The sequence below is a fragment of the Trachymyrmex cornetzi genome, unplaced genomic scaffold (genome assembly GCF_001594075.2).
Source record: "Trachymyrmex cornetzi isolate Tcor2-1 unplaced genomic scaffold, Tcor1.1 scaffold5, whole genome shotgun sequence".
Classification (NCBI taxonomy): domain Eukaryota; kingdom Metazoa; phylum Arthropoda; class Insecta; order Hymenoptera; family Formicidae; genus Trachymyrmex; species Trachymyrmex cornetzi.
The window spans coordinates 215,791-242,834 of record NW_017299806.1 but is presented as its reverse complement, the minus strand read 5'-3'; the positions used below and the strand labels follow the sequence as shown (position 1 = coordinate 242,834).

The 27,044-nt window shown below is 40.4% G+C and overlaps 1 protein-coding gene across 1 annotated transcript; it reads right to left on the bottom strand.

Annotated features, from left to right (window-relative positions):
- LOC108765576 (uncharacterized) lies at positions 1-22,059 on the bottom strand. The gene is made up of 7 exons (XM_018514350.1): positions 21,756-22,059; positions 20,862-21,092; positions 9,544-9,657; positions 9,269-9,355; positions 2,226-2,426; positions 1,898-2,083; positions 1-1,806 (listed from the first exon to the last, which is right to left on the bottom strand). Exons 1-7 carry the CDS (start codon positions 22,057-22,059, stop codon positions 1,079-1,081), a joined length of 1,851 nt encoding a protein of 616 aa, XP_018369852.1. The 3' UTR covers positions 1-1,078.
- Between the last annotated feature and the right edge of the window lie 4,985 nt (positions 22,060-27,044).

The window sequence follows — 27,044 nt, the reverse complement described above, 5'->3', positions numbered from 1 at the left end:
CTTAAACAATGAATGATTTTGATTAAGGCCTGTAGTCACGCATACATACAGCGTCGTCATCGACGACTTCATGGATCATGTAAACAATAATTATGTAATGACATTTTACTATGGATATCGATGTCTCTGCTCCTAAAAAATGACATTGCCTCATAAAAAGGAGATAATGATTTGAAACAAAATGTGACTCGGCCAGGATTAAAATTTTTCAATATGATAATATTTACAACGTAGACTGCTCGTAATTTCGCTTGTACCAGGAAACCTCCCAAATGTCATCTGCCACACGAGTATTTTCTTTCCTAAAATCGACGTTACAATATAGTTCGAAGAAGATGATAAATAAAGGATCACGGAAAAACGTACATCCTGACTTACGAAATTCGTTCTTCAGGATTAAGATACACATGCGCGTTGCGCGCGCTTCAACAGTATATTCGTGTAGTCCATAAGACATTCAGAAAGTTTAAGTATTTTTAATCGGAATGACGAGAGGGTAGTGTGCTTAACGTTTACTTGAAACATTAACTTATATAATAATCGGACGTCATTGTATATATGTACATACTATATATGCGAACGTAAACCCTGGTTAGTCCTCGAGTCCTTGACTGTTCTTAGACGATACCGCAACGGGCATACGAATAGATAAATAACTTTGACAAAAAAGTTCGTCCGAAAGTTTTGATAATTAATTTTCAAGCAGACGATTAACCGCGTTATATTGCGCGAGATGTTCGAGCATCCAACGGGCGTGTTCCGTTTATCCCTCGACAACTTGACGATGATGATATATCGCTTAGCATTGCTAAACTATTCTACAACATCGTGCAAGCTCCACTTTTAGGGTTTAGTCTCGAATTATTGAGACGGAATTAATCAATGTCCGCTGAACTCTTAGCGGAAATGGAGTTTTCTTCTGAAAAAACACACGATAAAATTTGCCTAGATCATACTTAATTCAATCTGTTGTGATTCCTTCGACAATCAAATCTATTCCTCGTCTTGATCATCGAATTCGTTAAGATCATCACGTTTGAAGGATTCTTTCACAGAACAAACATACTGACTTTAATTCTTAATAAGGTCTCCACACCTGTCTAGGTTTAGGACTTCTTTCTCTTCGTGATCTGATGGCTTCTCTTTCGACATCTATCCCATCCTCCTTTCTTCGCGTCGTCAGATCTTGACCGACGTTTTCCTTATCCTGACCCTTCTTCGTGCTAAGATCGACCGTACCCTCTAGACGGATTTTTACAGTGAGGTCACCGCGACGAGCAATCTGATCCTGATCGATTTGGAGATCCGAGTCGTTTAAATTCTCTATACTTTGTCGTAGATGAATCGATGCTTCTTGGAAGGTGGCGTCTGTAGACGCGGCATCCTCCAGGTCGCTCCTGATCGGCGAGATTCTCGGAGAATCTTGCTCGGGTATTGACTCATCGCTTCTAATGCGGTCTCTATTTAGATCTTGATCGTTCTTATCATCCACTTCGATGCTATCGTCAGGACTATCCAGTCCGGATCGACGTAAAGCGCCTTGATCGTCTCCTCTCCGTTCTTCGTCTTTCGTACTACTCTCGGGACTGTCGCTGCTGCTCCTAAGTTTCCTAAGTTCCTCCAATCGGGCCTGATCCGGCCTCTGCAATCGCTGTTGAGCCATTCTCAAGGCCAAAGCATGCCATTCCGGCTCCAGGATGTACTGTTGCGTGTGATACAGGGGATTGTAAAGCCAAGAGGACTGTGGTAACAATGGTGCGAATATCGATCCGAAGATGGATCCCGTGGCACCCAGCAGATGAAGACCTGTGTTACAAACAAGGCATCAGCTTCTTCGGATCATGCATGAAGATTTGAATCGTTGGCTTTAATCTCGGATTATGCGTATCTCTTTTACCTTGAAAGTGTGAGTGATGTCCAGACGGGCTGGGTGTCGTAGTAGTAGTGGTCGACTCAGCGGGAGGCGTCGGTGCCGTCACGGAAGCCGTCGTCAACAAGCCCGGTCCGGGGTTGCCGGGTGACGTTGTCGGCGTTACTTCCCTCACCGATACACTGATAGGACCCAAGTCATTCCTCGAAGATTCTTACAGACATATCAATTACATACCTATTAATCATTTAATCTCGCTTGAGAAAACGCTAAATGTTATTTAAACAAAATATTCTCTTGTATGATTTTAATTTTTTTTTTGGAGATTCTTATCCTTCATAATGAGAATATTTACCGGCGTTAGGCCCAGGTAGCCTCGGGGATCTCTGTTCGATGGCGTGATGGAATGGGTTGAAGGCTGATGCACCAACCGGCTGTGGATGTGTGTGCGGGTGATGACCAGGAGGCGGTGGAAGACAGTGCGGCGGTAGAGATCCTCGAGGTAACCCGCCCCATCCCTGGCCCGCTCCTTGCTCCAGACCCAGGTGTTGCAATCCTGTGCAATCAAAGAAATGCAGATTACACGTTTCCAAGGATTCTGTTTGTTTAGCGTCTCCGCTGTCATCACGCTACGGTGACCTCTATATCGTTTAGAAGAAATATTTGCAATGAAAGACACGTTTACTTTACATGTTACTTACATATAATTTGTATATACAGCTACAAAATTAAAATAATGTAAAAATGTTTAGACACTTTAATAGTTATTTAAACGGAAAATTGATATTGTAAAATAAAATACGATTTTTTCAGAACAGAATAACGCAATGTATAGACGACAGTATCTGAAAGTGACTGATATGATCGTTTTGTGACAAGACGTAACATATTTCTGGGAATCACGGTGGCCTTGTATAATTTTTGGCAGGTAAACGGTGATCGACTGACAATTCGAGTCGTAGAAACGCATCCCTTTGACGTAGAGGCGGTTTTGACGTGGATGGACAGTTAAATTTATCCAACAGAGAATGCAGAGACGATCGATCACCTTTTTTTCGATAATAGCCAATATCGCGTGGCCGCACAAGCATGTGTTTGAATGCAATTAAATTTATGACATCAAAAAGTTCGTTCAAGGGTGATCCGTTGGACAAACCGACTGACATAAGTCGCATCACTGCTTTACTGTATATTTATTTATAAAACAACAAATGCATTTTTATTATTTTTTTAAAAACAACACGTGCCTCTTTCGTAAAGATCACCTGCAACAACGTCTTCCGATAATCGTATTATCGAAAGATTACGAGAAGAAAATTCTATTTCTTTCGATTTACATAATGAGTAAGTGACGTAATATTGATTTTCGGCACGTCGCGGTGTAAGAAGAACGGTGCAAGAAGTAAGCACCGTGGTCATCAACGTGGTATCGGTTTTTCGAAAGACCTTGATCAATAACAGATTATGCCGTCATCTGTGCGGGGCAGTTTAAAAATTCCGTGAAGGCTGCCGCGAAGCCACCGTATGCGACGGGGGGGTAGGAGTTCCGGCGGGGTGGCAAACAGGGGAAACTTGCTTCGACGGAGCGGGGAGAATTGTCCGGTCACTGGCACGAGGGCGTGACCATCAAGACACGCGGATCGTCCCATTGGTTGCTTGTACGCCCCCACCAGTCGCACGGCGACGCGTGGTGGGATGTGAAAAAGCTCGGTAGGGGTCGAAGGGATGATTTTTAAGCTCTCTTTAAGCCGCGCGCGCTCGCCAGGGAGGACACCGCTATCTCGCGTCGTACCACACCAGCGTGGCACACTGAACGGACTAGCCGTGTGAGAGCTCGTAGCCCTCCTACTTTATGAGGGGGATTAAGAAAACGATAAGAGATGCGCGAAAGCACCGCTGCCACCGAGCTTACGGGAGCCAACGGATGGCTTCTGTTGGCAGGAGCATGAATAAGAACCGCTTTGGTAAGCTCTTCAGACACCCGGATTCTTAGATGACAGATGCATCGCGAGAACTTTATTTGATAATTGACAATGAGTCAGTTTTTCATTATGTTAATCAAATTTAGATCTTGCAGATAATCTTTCACCAATATATACCATTGATAAAGTTTGATTCTAAATACTTAAGGTTGAATCATTATTTATGTTGCAATGGTGGAATATTTGTGTGACAAAATTATATAGGGAAACACGATTTAATAATTGTAATAATTATTATGATTTTTATATATAATTATTAAGATACGATATCAAATTTGTTTCTGAAAAAATTAATTTTCAAAGAATATTTAGTAATTTTTCTTTACCTGAAACAATCTTGTCAGTTCTACAGTGAAGTAAAAACATTTGACACGACATGCATCCTTTTTAAAACGGCTGTAACATATTTTCAATTTAATAAACCTCGAAAATGCCGTACACCCTCTTTCGACGGAACTCGCGTGCCGGGTTGGGTTCGGCTGGCGGGCGATAATTCCGAAAACAAATGAAGACTAATGAGGGGTGGGTCCCTGCGAGATCTGGGAAAGAGTGAGAGCGAGAGAGACAGAGTGTAAGAGACGCGAGCCTGAAAGGGTTCAAGGAGCCGCTGCTACCCTTTAAGGGGTGAGAAATGTTAAGCTTAAACGTTACGGCCCTAGGGTTAGTTGCCTTTGCGTGTGCCTTCCATCGGGGGCTTTAAGGGATGATGTATTATCGAGCAGCGTGCTCAAAATGTGCTACGTACTTTGGTCGCGCCGTTCCCGAGATGCGGTAATGTGACGTCACGTGTAATACGAGCTTTTAAGCGTAGCTTTATATACGTTTCGCCGCCGAGCCACCCGCGGGGTGAATTAAATTTGGTCACGTCGATTAGAACTCGTTGACGCGACGCGATTTTGAATTTCGACTATACACTTTTTATTCGCTATTATTGTACATATTTCTACAATGTCGTAACAGTTTCTTCGAGCCTAAAAATAAATCGTGTGAACCGTATTTTATGAAGTTGAGTCTTCAACGTCTTAAATTTTATACGTGAGTTTGCAGCGATGAAACTTAAGAAACGCTTTAAAGGCACTGATTCGAAGCCTGTCACGCAGCTTGCGAACAAAGGGGGAAGTCCTTCAAGTTCTTCGCCTTAAACCTTCTTGATCTCGCCACTCTGAGATACATAATAAATTAATTCGCGTATTTTCCTGTCTGTCTTATCTATTCAAATCTATGCAAAACAGGCGTTAAAAACGCCCTTCTTGCTGCTAAGGCGTTAACCCTTGCGGAGCTCGATCTCCCCCTCTTTCCATAGCCTCTTTACTTCCTCTCTGTTACTCTCTCTGACTCGTTCGTCGTTCCTCTTTCCACCCCGCGTTCTATCCTCTAGCTACTGCTGGTTGGATGTCTTTGCACACCCACCCTTTGCGCCCGTTCTCATTATCGCGTCGCAGCAACCCCTAAAATGCCACCCTGGAAAGGTCCCTGGCACCGATCTAAGCTCTACGAGGAGATATTTCGAGAAAGGACGAGAAAATTGCTATCTCTCTCTTCCTTTTACTCTATCTTTATCCCACTGCCGCGAAATTTTCTCTTTGAAGTCGAGAAAGAGTGCAAAAATGACGGATCTTTTAAGAAATTGGCAATGTTCAGCGATGCATAAATTTTTATTCTCACCATTTATTATGTTCATGATTATATAAATATTGTAAATAACTTTAATTTTAATATTATGTTGTTATCATTAATTGTGTAATAATTGATTCAATGGATGCGCTAAAAATTGATCATGTTGAATAAAAAAAAATAATTTTATCAATACGCATGACATTTTTGTCATTTAATAATAAAAAATTTATTAAGTGTACGCATAAATTTTTATATTATTAATTGTTACCAATGTTTAGAATAATAAATATTAAGTTTAATAACTACATATATCAGTTTGATTATGTGACATAAATGTAGGACGCTATTAGAGAGAAATCGGGTTGAGATAAATCGATTTCAAGGATATCGTGAGACGCTATCAGATTTCTATCTCTTAGGCTCACTGAATTTTCAACGATAGGAAAGGAGACGAGAGATGAGACTGAGGCTAGAGAGAGCGTCATTAGTTACCGTCGCTTCCAGAGAAAGGTCCCGGTCGCTGGACCTGATTAAAAGACGGAACACCCCGAGACGCCCTCGCAAGACGCACTGGGGAGGTGAAATGTGACGCGAATTTAAAGGACCCGCAGTGATTCGACACGGGGGTGGACAGGAACAACCCTTAAAAAGGTTCCCTTTAAGGACCACACGCCCGAAGGGTTGTCGCCACGTTCGGTTTTCTGTATACGTGAAAGAGCCCTTTAAACGCGTCGCATCGTAAATCAGGTGTGACGGTATCCAAATTCGGAAGAGGAATATAATCTGACGATCGTAGCAGACCACGATAGGACTTGTCGCGATTAGGCCAATCTAGCAGTCAACAAGATTTACGATATTCTCACATTTAGAGTTATAACAGTAGTTTTATGATAGTAGCGATATATTTACATAAAATAAGTCTCAACGACATATATGTAAAATATAGAATAAAAATCTACACTTGTCATAACGATTGGTCATAAATTATAGGTTCGGTAAGAGGAAAGATCCGCTTTAAAGAAAGTCGCGAATTTATTGCAAAACGATCCAGAAACGAAGCGACAGTTTTAAACTGAGCGTTCTTAACAATCTCCCCCAAATGAGGTAAAGGCCACCTTATTGAAACAGGGGTCGCGATTTTTCCGGTTCTCTCCTCAACCCCTCTGCCACCCTGCCTCTCCCTCGTAGGCGGTTAATTGACACGGGAGAGCGGAAAGAGGGAGGGCAGATTGGGGCTGCACGAGCTGTTCTTGTTAACTCGAATCTTGGCACCTCGCGATTTTTCATCCCCTTAGCCAGACTGACAAAGACGGCCTCGGCCCTCCGGGACGTGCGCGATCGAGGTGTTTTCGTTTGTGGACAATCTCAGCTACGATCAGTGTGGTATCTGTTACCGGATACATTAATTTTCTTTGAACTTGCTAGCGATTGCTTCTGAATGTATTGCGGAGCTCTTAAAAATTATTATAATATGTAGCGAGATCCGAAACAATTCTTTCAGATTTGTAAAATTTTTGTGATCTGGAATTTTAGTTTATGCATATTATAATTAATACGAGTAATTTTTAGTAAAAATAAAAAATATTATAGATATTGTGTGTGTGTGTGTGTGTGTGTGTGTGTGTGTGGAGGAAATGCTTTTGTCGCGTAAGTTGTGTCTCATAAAGTTTTTATAAAAAAACTTTTGTTAAAACAGTAAATGTTGCAGTTAAGCAAAACAAAAATATTTTCTTACGGAATAAATTTAATTTATTAATGTTATTTTGTAATATCTCTCCATTATCATTCGTTTTTTACCATCTTATTTCGTTTTACAAATTTACGAGCCTTATCTTTTTGTATTAAAACAAAGATACTTGTGCAATCCCAATCTAAAATTAATTACACTGAAAAACGTATCATTCGATATATTGAGATTGACGAAAGAGACGAAATTAGAAGTGATATCGGAAATCGAAAGGAAGAAAAGGCACACGGTCTGTCCGTCGGACTTCGGCGTTCTTATGAAGCCCTTAGGGAGCCCATAAAATTCGTCCCTGCTGTCGAGGTAGGCCCGAACGAAATTTAATAACATCCCCCTAGTTACACCTCAATGGGCACCTTAACAACCCTGCACGGCCAGCTACTCGTCTCACACCCTCAATAGTGCTCTTCCCTTTCTCCTTATCAACCCTCCTGGCGTAGATATCTAATAAACCACCTCTTGAACACCCTTACCTTGTCAGCAATACCCAGCGGCTGGGCAGCTTTGAAAGTTCGAAAGGTGCTCAACTGACCGACCCTCTGCTGGACTGGATAGAGGCGCAACCTGTGAGCCGACTGGCGAACCCGGAGCGAAAGGGTTGAAAAAACTCACGAGTACATCACTCGAAATAAACTGATCGATATTCGTTGAGTGCCGTTTGCACCCTAGCCGAAACAATGTAGGTGACCCAATTGTACGAATTGTGCAATTAATTCGGGGCGGCGTGCTAAAATGGTACGTCAATAATTATTATAATTTGCATTATATAATCTCTAATGTGTTGATATTCTTTAACATTGACAAAATGCTTTGACTGATTTCAGTGAAAAGTTAAGCTTGTTAAAATTTTCATTTTTACATGATTTTTTCTTTTTTTATACCATATTAAAAATGAGGTCACGCTTAGTTTCTGAGATTTATTAAAAAAATGTTGCATAATTTCTGTGATTATTCAGTCAGAATTCAGCCAGTGATTTAAGGAATTACGTTAGAACAATCTGTGGATCGAATCGCGACGGCAAGAGGCGCAAAGAGAAGAAAAGTTAAAGCTACCGGGCGCGGCAGTGGCTGATTCTTGATTGAGCAGACCGGGGTTGCGGGGGTTGGACGGGAGTAACAGCGAGAAATCGACGGCAGGACTGCCATCCCGTAGTACGCCTCGGGGATAGGAGGGAGCGAAGCTCCGTTAAGCCGCTTATCATGCCGAAACAATACACTGTCGGTGCACCAGTATCAGTACCCGACCCTCACTGCTCCGGGCTAGTCCCATCAAAATTTGGAGCTTCGAACGAGTTTCAATGGAATTCGTGCCACCCGACTGTCCTGTCGAACCGGCCGGATACCTGAAAACTTTTTCGAAAACGTTGGCGACGGTGAAATTGTTTAAACCATCGTTCATATTACAGCGCACGCATTACTATTCCAAAGAAAAAGTCTGATTGATGGTACGTTAAAAATAATTTCGAGTGATATTTCGTGATTTATTTAATGAAATTTTTGCATTTATTAAAAAATTTTTTTACGAATAATACTACAAATATCATAACATTGCGATATTAAAAATAAAAAAAGAGTGATTCAACTTGATCGCTTAAGTTGGAAAGGTATTTTACCGCGCCGTAAGCCACTCGATGGCAAAGTTAACGGAGCCAAAGTTTATTCGCGACTTCTCCGCGAGCGCGAGAACCGAGCGACTTCCTCGAAACGGAAAAGGCAGAGTTCACGCTCGGGGTTTAATCAGAGTCTTCTTCACTTAGAGCCCGGTGGCAAAACTCAATTTTGAGTCGGTGCCTGCCGACGCTCAATTTTGACACCCTTCGCAGCCACGAAGCTAGCGCGCTAGAAGAGGGCGTCGACCCTGGCCCGCCGAAGTTGCCGCAGTTGCTCTCCTCCCGGGAGGGGTACGGCATCGGGGTTGTAAACTTAGTTATCTATCAGGGAGACGTGCCGAGAGGCTGAAGGTGAGCCTCACCGGAACCCAGGTACCCGCTCAAATTCGTTGCGACGAAGATGACGAAGGCTGCGCGTGTCTTTGATTAGAGAGCACCGACTTACCCGACAGTTTGAATCCCAACGGGTCCTGCGGGTGTCCGAAGGGGAATGGACGAGGTCCGAAGTGAAAGGGATGAAAGGCCTGGTGTCCTGCAACGTGGGATGAATTCATGAATTGTCATCGTTGCGACTCGATGGCAAGTTCCGACAACTCGCGATTATCCGAATAACATTTACCAGTTTACTCTTGTTAATTAAGATTCTTAATTAATTTCTCTCAAGCGTAAGATAAATTTGAATAAAAAGTGATTATCTTCGGTAGGTAAAGTTGTACTCACTTGTCTTCGACCGCGGTTCCCTTGGACCGTCCACAGTCACCTTGATCGCCTTCGACAAGGTGGCCACTTGCGGCGGTGATGTTTGCAGCATGATCGTCAGGGTGAAACTTTTCCCTGAAACGAAAACGAGCACGTCGGGAGGTATGAGAAAGAATTATCTCCTGGCGGTAAAACGAGAAACGAGTTTTTCCCAATGGGACGATATAGCATATCGTGCTTTGGCTCCGTTGCCAGACCAAAAACCATAAAGACACGGTTGATTCCGCACTCCTCGGTTTGCGTAGGCTCTATTATTCATATCCAATTCGCCGACCACGAAAAGAAATATTCTCAGTATGTACAAACTCACGAATTGCATTTACTTTCTCGATCTATGTCCTGTGTTATTTGAACATTTATTTGATCAAGAGTACATTTGCGTGTAAAAGAAATATTCTCAGTATGTACAAACTCACGAATTGCATTTACTTTCTCGATCTATGTCCTGCGTTATTTGAACATTTATTTGATCAAGAGTACATTTGCGTGTCTCTCTCTCTCTCTCGAATCCGTTAAATATAAAAAGTAACAACAACATAAATTGAACAAATGTTATAATTTGTTACTCAGTAATGTAACTCTTATGTATAACACGTGTTAAATTACATTTATATTGTTGATTGGGAAAATTATGATATTGCGATGTAATATTACTCCCATACAATGTGCAGATTATTGCAGCATTGCAATGTTTCGATAATATTGCACTAATATTAAAAGTGTTGTAGCAATGTTGACGCAAGCTTCTGAACTGTATGGGATTGTTATTTTAGCAGGATACGCTTTACAAGCATTTACGTAATGATGACTGCCACTTTATGTGTTAATCGAATTGACGTTCTGACGTTAATCGAATGGCTGCAGCTATCGCAATTGATTGGATTGAAATTTCTTGGCGGATTTAATCCGTAATATCGCAAAGGATATGTGCTTGACGGCATGCACGGGCAAAATGACAATGTACGCGTGGTGCGCTCGCTGGAAACAAAACACAAATGTGCCGGAAGTAAGGGGTGAACGAGTGACGCCACTGCGTCGATGTTTGTTCCCGCATAGGCTGGAATATGTTAATATTGTCGGCGCTAAACGCGACCCTCTGATATTCGCAGTTCCCCGTCACGCGCGATTTCGTTGTTTTATCTTTCAACAACATTCGGTAGTTCAATAGATGAGATATCCTCCCCTCGTAATTTCGAAACGATAATTTGTCTGATTTAACATCTTGAAATATTGCTTTTAACAAAATATATTTATAATAATAAAGTAATTGTACTTTCTTGTGAATATTGTACTGTTATTTTGTATTATTTCCCAGGTAGCAAGCAAATATTATTGTCGTTATTTCGATATTCGAATAGTAATAATAATAATAATCTTCGAAGTGCAAAAGAACAAGAGAAGTATGCTTACATACAGCACACTTATGTTGAATCAACATACCAGCAACATTTAATTGGAACATTATAAATGTTGTGTCAACGTCGAAAAGAATCAACGTTGAAAAACATTCATATTTCAACAGTCATCACTGCACTGTCTCAGCAACGTTCTTTCATATTCTGTGCTGCATGAGATGGCTAAATGCATAGTAAAAGATGAAGTAAGGAAAAATGCATTTTAAAAGATGAGATATCAGCATAATGCTGCCTTAAAGCCTGAGCTTACAATAAAAATATAATCAAAATAAAGATAATAGCGCGCGCGCATGCATACATCAACGAAATAAGAAAATAAATTGCTGATTAACGAAATGTCATTTAGACATCGAAGTGACGACAAATGACGTTAGCTCGCTACCTACAATATTAAATCTATAGTGTCAACTTAATATAACTTAATTCATTTAAGTCGCCACTGCTTCTACTAAATATATCATTATTTTATACTAAAACGATAGTTAAATTTGACATTATAAATTTAACAGTTCAATAATTTTGAAACACAAGCGTATTCTGTATTTTTATTATTATTTTTTTTTAACAATATATACATATATATATATTTAATCGTAATTATATTTTTACGTTGATTTAGGCTAAGGTAGATTGAAGTAGAGTTTCTGATTTTTCTAATCTAAATATCTCGCATTAATATATTCGCACGTTAATGTTTTTCGTTCTCCAAGTCCGTCGATGACCTGAAACAATATTGGCAAACGCGCAGATGAAGCGCGACTCGTAACTGGCCGGGCCGTTTACTAAATTTCGATGTTTTCGGCACAAATATTTCAATCGATGACGCGCGCGTCGCACGGAATTTGTCACGCGTTCGACGCATCGAACTCAGTCCCGGTAATCGCGCGTACGCGAAATATAAAACGCGCGGGGACGGCCAGCCCATCTCGTTGCGTCGCGTCGCGTCGCATCGCAATACCGAACGAAGAAAATAGCAGCGGGCGAGATATATGTCGACGAGTAAAGCAGGACATTTACGCGCTTTTCCGCGCTCCGCGACAATAAAGTTATACAGCTTATAATGACGTCGCCAAGTGCGGCCGGCTCCCGGTATGTACACGCGCGTGGTCGGGTAGTTTTATTTTATGGTGGCGCGGCCAGCCCTCGGTAAACGACCGCGTTTTTACGGTGAACCACGACATTTAACCGGCTTACCGCTCGTCGCCGGGCGAAATACCGGACTTTAACTTCGCCAAGGGACCCGTGCCATTTCCAGCGCTCACCCTTTTGCGACGCGCGCTGATTGGTCGCTATTTTCGCGCCACGTTGTTTCACGATGTCTATTCAAATATCTTATCACGACTTTTACATTTTCTGCATTGTATTTTGTTTCATCTTGAAATATTGGGCTTAGAGGTAACGCCTGTTCTATCATTGCGTAAGCATAGTTGTAAGTGGGTGTAGTTGTAAGAATTGACCAATCACAGTCACACATTCTTTTCGTATTTGACTGTAATTAGTCAATTCTTACAACTACAATCACTTAATTATGCTTACGGCTATTGTAGAACAGACATTATGTGTATAATACTCAAAATAAGCTTAATGTATAAGAAGTAAGAGTAAAAATTGACCAATCACAATTGAATGTGAGAAGCATAAACGACTATGATTAGTCGATTTCTTATACTTTTACTTCTTACACCAAGTTTACCCCACATAATTTGAACGACGCATAATAGTTAAGACTATGGCATAAAAAATTTAAGTAGTAACAGGGACGGAACTTTTGACTTTTCTGGATGTGAAGTCATCCAGACGGGAGAGGGATGATTTTAAAATAACACAAATGTTTTATCTTTTATTGTATGTGCGAAATATATTTCTATACACACAGTAAAAAAGAAAATGTTAATTTTAACATTTTTTACATGTCCCAGGAGATCCACCCTAAATTTTAAGTTAAAGTAACTCATTCGTCTTGTGTTATTTAGCAACGAACTAGTAATGTTTAATAATTGACACAATACTTTACGTTTATATTTGTTATTTTGACTTTAAGGGTGATTTAAAGCTAACATATAAAATAAGTAGAGTACATAGAACAGTAGTTGCAGTAACTCGTAAGAAAATGTTAATAAAACATTTTTGTTCGTATATAATGTGAATGAAAAAATTCTTAGATATTAAATTGACTTTGAGATATATAGATTAATTGAAACAATTGTGTTAAAAACACTCAAAATAATATTCCATTTTTAATTGACATACGCAATTGTTAAGTTAGAAAGGTGACATGAATCTACCACATCAAAATATTACCAAAAATAATAACATATCAGTTGTATATTTATTTTACATTGAAGTAATAATCAAAATGTGGTAACACAAGAAAAATTCTACATATGGACGCACGATTTTTTACTGTGCACCCTAGTTAAATACTGTTTTCATCAAATCGTTCATAATTTTTTTAAATTTGTCAAAATTTATTTTTTTTTAATATTTTCAATTCTGGGTGTGGAATTCAACACCCAGGAGCTTTGGACGTGGAAAGCTCCGTACCCTCCATAAAAAAGTCTCTGTCTATGAGTAATAAGATGTAAGTACGAAGCAAATCAACAATTGATTTTGAAATTGCTACTGTTTACGTTATTGTCTCCATTATGATTAGCTAATTCGCTTACTGCTTAGTGTATTACATTTCTTTGTGTGCAATAGTCTTTAACTGCGCATTCCCTGATCTTATAATTAGCATCTGTGTTCCGTTAGAAAGAGAATTGAACATACATCAGCATTTTTCTTTAATTCTATCAACGTCTCTCTTTAATTCGATACTTGATCAAGTTATCTCACTTTTTCTAAACCGATAGTGACAACTTTATAGAAATGGACAAACTATCTTATTATGTTTATGGTATTAGGTTTATACCATAAAATTGACGATTAAAATGTCTCGATTTTATTTTTAACCTTCTCAAAAAATTAATTTGCTAAGTAATAAGTGGTTTGTCATACATATATTCAAATAATGCTGGCCTCCAATGATATTTCGAATTTCATGTCTCACGTTGAAAGATTCTGTCGGAGAGATTTCGTGGCTGAGAGTTAACGAGACCGAAGTTTATTGCCAACGTGGTGTCAGGCGCGAGAGGGCGGCGGCAATGCGAATCAGGGGTGATGGCAGGCATTTTGAGGGTGTTTATGAGGCATTATGTGTAACTCGCTGGAAGAACGATCTACCCTTCGGGGTCTACAACACTCTCCCCCCTTCCCCTAACTTATCTACGTCTAGCGAGATTCTAATTCATCGGTTGTACACGAATGAGATTCATGATGGCCAATTGCACGTGAAAACTGACTTTCTCAAATCTCTTCGAGATGTTGCGATGATCCGATTACAACAAAATTGATTTACTACGCGATTTACGAGAGTGGGAAATATTACGCGACTTTTTTGGCCGCTTTCTTGTTTTAAGCACTTCTTTATGTACCGAGGATTTTATTCATCCTACGATAGTATCCTTCGCATTCACAAACAAGTTTGAAAAAATTACTAATCCACACGCATCGTATGTCACTTTTATCCAACAAAATATTGCCTGGTCGCAGACGCGATTGAGAGGATCCATAAAGATTATGATGTCCGAGTGGACTGTAGAATTTTTATACTGGACTTTTTCGAAAGATTATTGAAGGGCTCGCTAGTTTCGTGCGGCAGTGGCCTGTATTAGCATTTCTCAAATCTAGATTTCAAAATTTATGTTAAAAGGAAAGATTCTTGCGTAAGATGATTAATTGTAACCAAAATACGTTTAGTTTTAAGTTTTTGTAAGAACAGAAAATGTTCTTACGTATTCTCGCGACGATTTAAGTCAAATGAATCGGCTGAGAAATTAATTCGGACAAGGTTGGCTCGCGTCCACTTACGCGATAAGAATTGCACGAGAAGACACGAGAAGGCTGGCGTTCGCCCTAAGTTTACTCAGGGATCATGCAGTGTTAAAAACTCCCCTGTTTGCTGGCGAAGCGAGTGCGAGTGCGGGGGTTGCTCGGATCGTTATTTCGGAGTGTTTGTCGTGTTTTAAGATTCTGACGTTTTGACTACCCGAATCGTGGTAAACGAGACTGAGCGTGTGCCTTCGTGACATGTTTGGAAAAGGAAATTCTTTTTTATCTTTATCTTCTCACACCATTCAAAATCTTAAACTAACATGGGAAATCAATTAACAGTTGATTATAAATGTTAATAATACGTATTTTTATTATTTTTTTAACAATGGCATTATTGAAAATAGATGATTAATTACATGAATATGAAACCATTGCGTAAGCATATTTGATGATTGTTTTGCAATAATTTCGCCAAAATCTTGCTGCAGAATAATTTTCTATAGAGATCAGCTCTAATCTTGAACGCGCGAATATTGGAAACCAATTAAAAATTAATTTTAATATTAATGATATGTATTTTTATCAATTTTTTGACAGTACGACATTATTGAAAGTAGCTCCGAAATTTTGCTGCAGAATAAATTTCTGCAAGGATTAGCTCTAACCTTAAACGAACTTTGAGCACTAATTAAAAATTTATTATAAATGTTAATAATACGTATTTTTATCGATTTTTAATAATGCGGCATTATTGAAAATAGATGATTGATTACAAGAAGAAAGTCATTCGTATGTTTTATGATAGTTTCGCAATGATTTCGCCAAAATCTTGCTGCAGAATAATTTTCTACAGGGATCAGCTCTGATCTTAAACAAATATTAGAAATCAATTAAAAATTAATTATAAATATTAATGATATGTATTTTTATCAATTTTTTGACAATACGACATTATTGAAAGTAGCGCCGAAATCTTGTTGCAGAATAAATTTCTGCAAGGATTAGCTCTAACCTTAAACGAACTTTGAGCACCAATTAAAAATTTATTATAAATGCTAATATATATTTTTATCGATTTTTATTAATACGGCATTATTGAAAATAGACGATTGATTACAAGAAGAAAGTGATTCGTTTGATGATAGTTTCGCGATGATTTCGCCGAAATCTTTTGGTGCGGAATAAATTTTTGCGGAGATCAGTTCTCACCGGTAATAATCGCAACGTCGAGCATAACGACTTTCAGATGCGACAGCGCGACTGGGCGGTCATTGAAGCGTTTGCAAAAGCCTGCCTTGCTGTTGGCGCGACGGAATGAGGAGCGAAAAATATCGAGAAAATAAAGTAGGGAAACGTGGAATTAATATATGTGAAAGAAACGGATATGTACGTACGTATGCGACTCATACTACAGACCAGAGCGGAAAATAATGTTTAATCGGTAGAAAATCTCGGCGCAGTCATCCGCCATAGAACCGTGCGTTCCTCGACCTCCCCGCGCTCTCGTAGTCCCTTCCGCGATCCCTTACTTGACCGAGGGATGGATTTTTTAATTTTTAATTGGCAAAAAACGTCGCCGCGAGGTGGTCGCCGGCGAGATTCGCCAACCGCTCTCGCGGATTTAACTGGCGTATTCGGATTCTCGGAAACGCTAATATCTTCTAACGTTGGAAGTTTCATTTCTTCAGAGAATTATCCGTCGTTGTCACTGGAAATTAATTTTTATATTTCGAAAACAGATTTGTTTTGAAACGTTGGTGTTTGTTATAAAGCTTGAAATAAGTCCTCTAGAAATTTAAATAAAACTATTGTTTGATATGATAATAATTTTTATTTTCTAAAATAGACACTGTCGTTATTCAGTATTTTTTTTTTAGATGAACGTTACTAATGAAATATCTGTGGTCCGTTGTAATTCGGGAAATTAGCCAACCGAGGGGAACTTTTTCGTGAATTGGACACGCTTCAAAGCAAATTATTGTCGATGCAGGAACAAGTGATTGCAGGGGAAATTAATTTTTGTATTTCAAAAGTAGATTTATGTTCGAACGTTGGCGTTGATTAAAGCTTGAAATAAATCTTTTGAAAATTTGAAACCGTAATTGTTTGGTATTAATTTTTATGTTTTGAAAACAAACGTTTTCGTTCCTTATCTGGCAGATTTTTCTCTTTTTAGTTGAGCGTTGCTAATGAAGTGGCTGTGGCTTGTTATAATTCGGGAGATTAACAAATCGAGGGGAACTTTTTCGTGAATTGGACACGCTTCAAAGTAAAGTATTGCCGATGCAGGGGCAAGTGATTGCAACAGCTGTTCGGTCGACCGAACAGAGACTCGCTATTTTAAAAGGTCGATGAAAACGAACGTCGACCCTTCTCAACGACGACGGACCTTTACGACTTATTAAATCATTTTCGTCTCGTACGAAACTCTTCACGACAGTCTCCACGAATAACTTTTCACAGTTTCGTTATCGCGAAAGAATTTTGTGCTGTCTTATGTATAACATAAGAAGTTCATTATCATTTTAATCAGTTGAGAATATATTATTTTATTTGACAAGAGATATCGTTGCGTAGTTTATAAAGCGACAATTTAGAAGCATTCTGTATAGCGTGATAATAATGACTAAAGTGTCGATATTTGAGCCGCGCGTTTGTCTTTCGAAACATAAAGGAGATATCGAAGATTCGGATCTGCACTCGCAACAACGGCGGACTCGGACCCTATGTTGCAACGCTTGCTATGCGGCGGTGATCTAAAACGGGTCCTCCTTCCACGAGAAGGGAGAAAAAGAGAGAAAAAGAGATAGAAGAGCGGAGAGCGGAGGCGGCTCTACGGGCGAGACGGGGATCCATTGCGCCAGGACATCGGTCAGGATCTGGCTGTCGATAGTCGGAGCTTTCCCTCGGATTCTCGCGCTCTCTTCCTGCCTATACCTCGGCCGGACCGTCATAAAACACAGGTAACTCCGGTATTTATGCCCGTCGTTTTTACGCCCGTCGCCACCCTCTCCCGTCGCGCCGCGCCGCGCCGCGCTCTCCGCTCATCCGCACCCCCAACACCAATGCATCGCAGAGAAACACGTATATATATAGCCCGCGTCTCCGTACGGCCCGTGACTCCTAGCAGTCGGAGGTTGACGCTAATCCCTGTCGGGAGCGAAAGGGGTGGCCGAGTGATATACGCCCCTGCGCCGGTATGATAATATTCCGCCGTCACCCCCGTAACCCCTGACCGTAGTCGTTACACTCGCTAGCCGCACACATCGCGCTAGAAGAGGTCCCTCTTTTGGGTCAGCGCGTAAGACCGAATGAAAGCGATTATAGTCGATTAAAAAGGGTCGGAGCAAATCGGCGCGAGTCGGAAAAAAAATATTGCCGGCTTGACGAGTCCAAGTTTTTCTCACATTCGATCTCATCCGTGTTTATCCGTAACAAAAAGGATTTCTCGGAAAACAATCAACTAGTCTTTGACAAAATGAGAATTCCTCGGAAAACAGTCGATTAATATCTGCGAAAAAAACCGGATAATTAATTCACGTTTCGTCGAAAAACGTGATGACATGTTAATTTATCGTCATTCATTATCTTTATAAAGAGAATTATTTTTATATATAACAATGCATCATATAGGCGGAATACCTTTTCGAGATTTGAAGAGCTCTGTTTCATCCGAGTAGCGAGTGGAAAAATTTAAATTTTTAACTAGGTTCGGAAACATTGCTCGAGTGCCCCCGCGTATCGTATTATCTTTGTTGTTCACTCAGTGTTAAACAAGGATAAGATGATACACGGGTGATGTTTTCGAACGCAGTTCTAATCTGTTTTTCCGTGGATACGTCTACCAAACACTAGCACAAGGCCTGACGCAAGCAGATGAGCGTTTACTCTTCATTTTCTTCGCACCATGCGGATTTCGGCCGCCACCCCATCAACGTCGTCACGCATTTCGACCACGATCAATTCTCTTCGTCCGCATTCGCAATATTAAATTGGCCTGACAAAGCCCGCGGGCGAACATGAGACAAATATTTGCAGCCGAAAAAGTCGGTAGTGCGCGAGCATGGGATACGTGCAAAACAACGAAGGCAAAAAAGCGAGTGGAACGCGTGAGGAATCTGTATATAAAATGCACTCCGGGGTTCCTCGTCTCGTTGTGGTATTATGCAGCGATATGCGCGACGTGACTCGCTAACAAACATCATAAATTTTCGAATTGTTCAACGGGCTCTGTTTGCCCTTTCTTTTGCAGATAATAATGTTCACCTCTTTTATAGTCGGTCTTTACGCAGTGCGTTTAATTCTCTTTCCCCTTTTTTAAAACTTTCTTTTCCGTTGTCGCGTTTGTCGCACGCGTATAATTTTCAACCGATATATTTGAAGCGCATCGCGATGGACAGGATATTCAAATTTAATGTAGAAATTCGCTGGCGCAAGATGCACAGAAAGAAAAATCTCCGCCAATCTGGCGATCATGATGCGCGCACAGAACGATCTTGCATCACTCTCGTCATATAGGGAATCTAGAGGCAAATCGTTGCATATCGGTGGTAGTTAGGGGCTGCCCGTAATACAGTAATGAGGGCTTACTGCCATGGAAACCAAAGCCGCTTACAGCCAACCACTCTACCTCCATCTACCCCCCTTCGCATCCCCGTTCCTCTCTCGTTTGCGCTTCGCTATCCCATCCCACAATTTCCTATATATCCGCGATATCTTCATTCGCGAGTCTCGCTAAAAAATTCTGCAAAATTTCCCGGGTCTCCATTGTTCCGTAACGAGTATCTTGGATCTCTCCATTTTTTAAGAGGAATGTTAAGTGCGACCAACGGTATCCTAAATCCTAACACGCTGTTTGGATGATATTTGATATCGCTTGTACGTAGGCTGATAACTCTGGAAAAAATACGCCAACGAATTACAATAATTTATGATGATGTATTCTGAAATAATTGCCAAAATAAGCTTGGCGGGAAGAAGAAGAGCGCCGTTTAGGGTCTACCGTCGGACAAAAGTAGCGCGGAACCCGTCGATATTGCAAACCCCGCAATTTCCTTTTCCAATTTGCCATAAACAAGTCGACCACCCCCTCGTTAACTGGGTACCGCCCGTGACTGCTCTCTCGAAAGTTCGACATCGTCAGAAAAAGACGAGAAAAGGGAGAGCGATGGGAGAAGGCGGACGAAGAGAACGATGGTGCAACTCGGTCGAATTAAAGGAATTAAAGGACGCCTCGTTATTCGTATCTTCCGATTTCCTACCTCGATTTCTATACGCGGAAAAAGGAGAGACGAGGGGGATGAAGAGAAAAAAAGGATGTTGGAAAGTTTGCTCCTTTCCTGCTGCGCGATCTAGGTTCTCTCGTGCCGCTACTTTCCTCCCCGCGCTACTTCAAGACTCCTCTTCAAGGAGCGAACGTTTGCATTAACCGTCCGTAATGGCTGCGATTATTAGGGAGCATTATTCAGAGACCTCGCGGACCCCAATTTTTTCTCCCCTCGTCGCCCTCGCGTTCCGCCTTCTCGGACGAAAGAAACGTTGAATTATTGAAACGCGGAGCCGGGAATTAAAAAATCTCCGCGTGCGCTCTCTTATCCTGACGTGGCGTGGGGTGGGCGGCAGTCGCGAGGAGATACCGGGTCACGATATTTGTCGCGTGAATTAAAAATGAGGATGGAATGAGGGGCCAGGTGGTGGCTCGTGCTTGGCTTTCGACGCGGGAAAAACGAGGCCATCAGTCGGGGCACCACCTTAATGTAGCGAAGTCTGAATGATTTAAGATGCCACATTGGAAGAAAAGGCAAACCAGCGGAAAACTGATCGAGTTTCCGACGCCAATCAACGAGAGTTATTTTTGTAAAGCAAATATACAAAGATAATCGAGAATGAAAAAAGAGGAGATATATTTTCAAGCGTTTTATCGTATTAATATTTAAATAAAAATTGTAATTGCGTGCGTTAGAGGTCATCTTGATAATTGTTAGGACTTACCTCTACCACTTCGACCGACGAACCTAAGATCATTAAATTTGGCGACCTGGTTTTTCATTAGAGCAGTAGAATTTCGTAGTTCCGCGCAACAATTCTCATCGTTTCCGGCCCGAACGGTCACGAGGGTACCATCTCCAACCTCGCCAAGGGCTACTACCTTGAAGGCTACCGGAAGAGTCTTGTTCGATCTCCAATGTGATGGCAATACCGTGCACACCACATGTGGGCAACCTTGTATGAACATAAAAGAACTATTCTTTATCGAAATTAACACACACAAGTTTGTTTGTATCAAGTCTATTAAGTTATACAGTATTATTCCATTTACGTTTCGGATATAATGAAAATTATTTTCTAAGACTTAGGATTATTTAAAAAAACGAAAAATTTTTTATATGCAATAAATAATATTAGACTAATATGTGAATGCACATGGAAAGAACGGATTTGATGAAATATTTAAAACTTTAGCAACATACAGATCTAAAAATAATTTTATTTTGATCAAAATAATTATGTAGAACGCTCAAATTGAACGGCCAGAATGTTAAATTTTATGCAACGTTATCATCAATGTTTAAGTGTTCTATATAATTATTTTGATGGTCCAATAAAATTATTTTCAGATCTATATCTAACTAAATTTATCGATTTTTAACAAAACCGTTCTTTCCACGCTGGATCTTAATGCCTAATGTTTCGCGTGAATTTATACATATCCAGCAATCACTTTTTATAGTTTTATAAAAGTTAAAATAACGCTTTTTAAATTTCTATCAAATTTTTTATTTTTATTTCTTCTGTATATTATATCATGGTAGGAATATGGCAACGAGATAGAAAATAATCGTACACAGTGAAATTATTTTTACATTACATAAATATTGATTTTACCTGTACGAACAAGTTCTCCAGGATGCTCGGCGAGAAGTCCATCCAGTGTCCTCTCGGCAAGAAGATCGGCGGTGAGAGCATAATCGGAAAGATGATTTCCGCCGGCCGAACCTTGAGGAGGAACCTCGTTGGCCAAGTGCATTCTTCTCCTCGAGGACGAGCCCCGGGTCCTCCGTACTCTGGGCCCGTTGATTTGACTCACTGCTTGATGCACCTGATGACTGCCACGCACTGATCTGGGATCAGGATAATCTAGGCCAGGAGGCCGATCCTCGGGTCGAACATCTCGCGAAGGATTCGTCATGAGAACGATATCATTAGTTCTCTTGATTGAGATATCACCTTTCCCTACGAGCTTTTCGAATGGGTTCGGCTGCTCAATTGTTTACGCTTTACTTTTCCGAATTCTAAACGAAGTATATGTACACGTGATCCGTGACGAGGGGATCGATCCTTATGATCAATTTCGATATGATGCTTGGTCCTTTGATGATACGTCTGCGTTCGTGATATATATATATATATACTTTATTAAGTAAGTTACAATCCCTTATTCCGCAAACTGAAGTTCCGTCGTTAACAATTGATTGTTATATTTGACATTCAAGATCGGTCAATATATCGAGTCCACTTGATAACAATCTAAGAACGTTACAAGCATAAGTTGGTTTCGCCAATGATGAGGAACACATTACGAATGCCGATATCTGCTTCCGGCGAGAATCGGATTTGTTTCCTTCGGAATTGAGAGGCACGCGCGACTTTTCGGCGGCTTTCTCGGCCCTCGCGGGCCCCTAGACTTCTTTGATCCTTATTTCATTATCTTACCGCGGGGTGCAGGCATGGGGCATCCGTTTGCAAATTCTCCGTCTCGATTGCCAACTCGCGGAGAAAATTCGTTTTATTGGAATCGTCGGCAATCTCGACGACCCTTGTTTCTACGTATTCTTTGATCGAGCCCGTCGTCTTCTTATCGAAGACAATGTGGAACACTCGCGACTGTTCGAAACACTTAAATCCGATCGTTGAGTTAAAAGTCAGTTTCGCAAGCAGACTTATAGAGATGCCTTTCTTATCGCTCGTGTCTAAAACACTGTTTCGCAACGGCGGTCCTCATAATTAACATCACATTCACACACTTTCTTTTTTTTTTTTTATATTTTCACTGAAATTGTATACCAGAAGCGAAAGGCTTTTTCAAATAAACCATATGTTTCCGTACGCGGCGCTCACCGCGCGAAGTTTCGCCGAACTTTGGCGAGGGTCGCGCACGTGTATCTCTCTCGTCGATCGAAATCTTGATCAATTACCGAAAACGTATCATCTATATGTATATACCAAATAACGGATTAAAATTCGTAAACACTGACGTTGAGATTTCAACTTGCAACAATCGAAGCAACGATCACGATCCGCGATATATATCTTGATTCGCGCACACCACCACCGATCGGAGATTTTTCCGCTTCGAGGATCGCGGGTTATCCCAAGTGTCCTTCGCCGTCAGAGTTGGTCGCAGTCGCGGCGATGGTGATTCTTCACCTGGCCGTTGCTTCAGCGGGTGGCAGGGCAGCTTCTACTCGGAGGAAGTAGGATAGGGTGTTTAACTCGCGCGGTCTCGTTTCGGTTCGGCGGTGGAAGATGGCGGCTTCTGCGGTGGAGCCGCGCGGTGTGGTTGCGGTGTATTTTTGAGGCTGCCGCCCCCAGCCACCACCGAGACCACCCTGGGTAACCCTCCTCGCCCCCTCTTTTCGTCGCTCCCGCAGCCCGCCGCGCGTCTCTTCCACACCGCCGCCACCGCCGCCTGCCCCCACGGTACCCAGCTGGTGGGGGGTTGGTTTTTCAAGCGGTGGGGAAAAATCTCGCTACCTCTCTCTCTGGAACTCCGGCTCCCTTTTTCTCTCTTTGTCCCTTCACCGCCGCGCGCACAACCTCCCGCAGGACCACCGCCGCGTTCCTGACGATACTCCCGCCGATGACGACTCGCGAACTACACAAACCTCGTGCTGTCTTCTCGACTCCGTCGTTGTTCCATCGGACGACGGGGCACCCATGGGATGTTCAGGGGGAGATAGATTCCCAGAGATGAATCTCGGCGCCTTGTATCACCGCGCCGCATGATTGCGGTGTTAAATTGACACTCCGCAGTCAATGATTTTAACTGTACACAGTCGTGAGTCATCTACGTGGGGCACGAATAAATAACGGTCTTTTAAAATAAAATACAGAAATGTAGCGCGCAATGGCACTACGTAGCAAATTATTTCGCTTTGCCATTCAACAACAGTAGTATTTGAGAAAAATATTTTCGCATATGTACACTATGTGAAACGTATCGCGAATTCTTTATTGTGCCAGTTTTACCTGTTATCTATGAAGTATTGTAATTTCACTTTAAACATCATGATGTTTCACTTTTAGCGTCACTATTTAAACTTCTTAAATGATCACAAATTAGGTCCGATCACTTTTATTCACGCATGATGATCAAATTAATAAAACTTTTACCAGATATTAATGTTATAATATTTGGAAAGAAAGAAATGTTGCTTCTTCCTTTTATGCTTTGTTAAAGTGATTTGTTTATGCAGTTTTTGTATGAAATAAATATGAAATAAAGACCATTAACTAATTTTGCATATTTGAAGATCCATTTGTCAGACGTAGAAAATATTTTTGATGATTCTCCCGCGCGATCTCTCTTGTCTGTCGGCCGGCTTTTTGCCTTTCTCGGTTGATTTCTTCCTGCTTCCGTCGTTCAACGACCACCCCGCGCGAGACTGCGAAACGACACTGGGAAGAAAGGGAAAACAAAGACTGCAGAAAGGCCCCTTGTGTAGTTGCGTTTAGCACCGAGGAATACGGGGGTTGCGCGACGCTTGGGGGTTCTCGGAGAGTGCGGGCCAAGAACTGAGTCGAAACGAAGATGTAGTCAGGGTGAGAGAAAGAGAAGGATACATTCTTACGCACAAGTAGTCATCCCCAGATTCAACAGACCAAATAAAGAAATATGACACGACTTATTGTAAAACATTTCTCTTATCATGTACGTAATTTAATATATATAACACTAATTATGGCAGATATAAACACAATACAAACGTCTTTATGAAAATTGTAATAATATAACATAGTTTTTATTCTTTCATTCTTTCTATATTATTATTCATTTTACAATAAATATTATACGTTTAATTTCATCATCAATTACTGATCTTATATTATGAAAACAATTTTGTTATATAAGAGACAGTCGACGGAATTTGAGGGACGGATTGTAGATTACCGAATAAAACGGAACGCGACGCGGGAATTGTAACACGTCACTCTTTCGAGAGACAACACGAGACTATCGATCATGACGTATCTGTACCAAGCCGAGAACCCCTAAACGAGACGAGCCCCCTATATAATCCTGCACCCCTACGAGGAACAATGCGACGCCTCCGCGTCCCTAAATGCAGACCTTCCGAGATGCATTTCGTTACGCGTAGGTTCTTTCATTGTACAATGATGCCCCCCGCTTTCAATTACATCCGCCATATTCCGGACCTTGGCGTTTGTATTTTATTATTTCTGAGAATGATGTTGATAATAACGCAGGATCTTTTTCAAATATATGAATTTCACAAATAAATAAAAAGCGTCTCTCTTTTTGCATGTCAAAACTTTTTGCAGTATTTACTCATCGTGTTTGAGATTTTTACGTAATTACTTTAATGGTTCAATAAAATTATTTTTAGATCTATATCTAGATAAATTTTTAGATACTTCATTAAAATTGTTCTTTCCATGTAAATTACTATACATGACACAAAATTTAAAAAAGATATAACATTATTGAAAAAATATTATAAGTCAGTATTATAACTTGATATTAATTCAAATATGAAAATAAAAATAAGTTGTGATTGTTACATCCTTGTATATGTCATATTGCCAAATTAAAAAAGACGTTAGAAATAACTTTTTTTCTTCGAGGATACCAAAAAATATTTCAGAATTGCGTGACAGTTTTAAATTTTTGTCTCATAGAAGAAACGAGTTAGGGTGAGAATGTAGTGAAAGAGAATGTGATTGGTATGCCAAGAAAATTCCAGGGTAATTTAACCGTTGGCAGACAAATAGTGTTAAAAGATCGAACATAACATGCGATGTTATAGGTTTCATACATAATTGGACTCTCTGTTATAAAAAAAAAATAATTATTCAGGAATTATACGCATGCCGCAATATTAAATTGCTTTTAAAATATATATGACTTTTTATTTAAAAAAAGGAGCTATTAAAAATATTAATTTAATATTTTCTATATCCTCGATGATAGCAAAATTTTTATAAACTATTATGTCTTCATACAAAAAAATTTATATAGTATTATATTTATTTTATTTTATATATGCGCTTAAAATCTAATAGTCTTTCAATATCTGTTGACGAGCATTGTAATCATACGATGTGAACAGCAACAAAATAAAAACTCAATAACTTCACTACCACGTGCAGCCAAAACGATTGGTTTCTGTTTGCGTTTCAGCTATTTTTTTCGCCGATGTCCTTTCGACGGTAACGATATTCTATAACCCGCATACACGGTTCACATAATCGGTGAATCGATGAATGCGCGACGATTATCGACGCACTTTTCCGTTCATATTAATTGGACCAATTATCGATGCCGAACAATTATCTGCTGGTGACCAATTAGATCGGCAGGATTTGTCGATGACGTGTTGCCTAGCAAGGAATAATTGGAGCTTATGCATTGTTAAAAAAAAACCCGGTAAAAAGTTACGTTAATAGATAATCGGTTTAACCAAAATTCGCGAGATGATTTCGATGAATGATTGTGAGTTAAAAAAAAACATGTTATTGCCTCCGGGAACAATAAGCATGATATTTTAACAATAAGTAAAACTTATATTTGATACGTTTTCTTCAAAATTACCTTCATTTTTAATTTATAATTTCACGGTATGAGATTAAAAAATTATTTAAAACTGTCAAATATATAAATTGCGATGGATCGGCATCGTTGGCATAAAAAGTGTGTGAAGTATTGAAACATTTTTCTCACGTGTACACAAAATCTCTTCTTTTTTCTGAATAAACTATCGTATCCCCACAACACTGATGTTTAACCACGGTCACTGATGGGCTCGCTCGCGAAAAACTGTATTGTCAGTTCGGCTGGATCACTTCCTAGTGATTCTCCACGCAATATGCACCCGTTTACCGGTCCGTTAGTCACGACCTTTCGCGCTGCAGCGGCACTTTGATTTTCGGGGG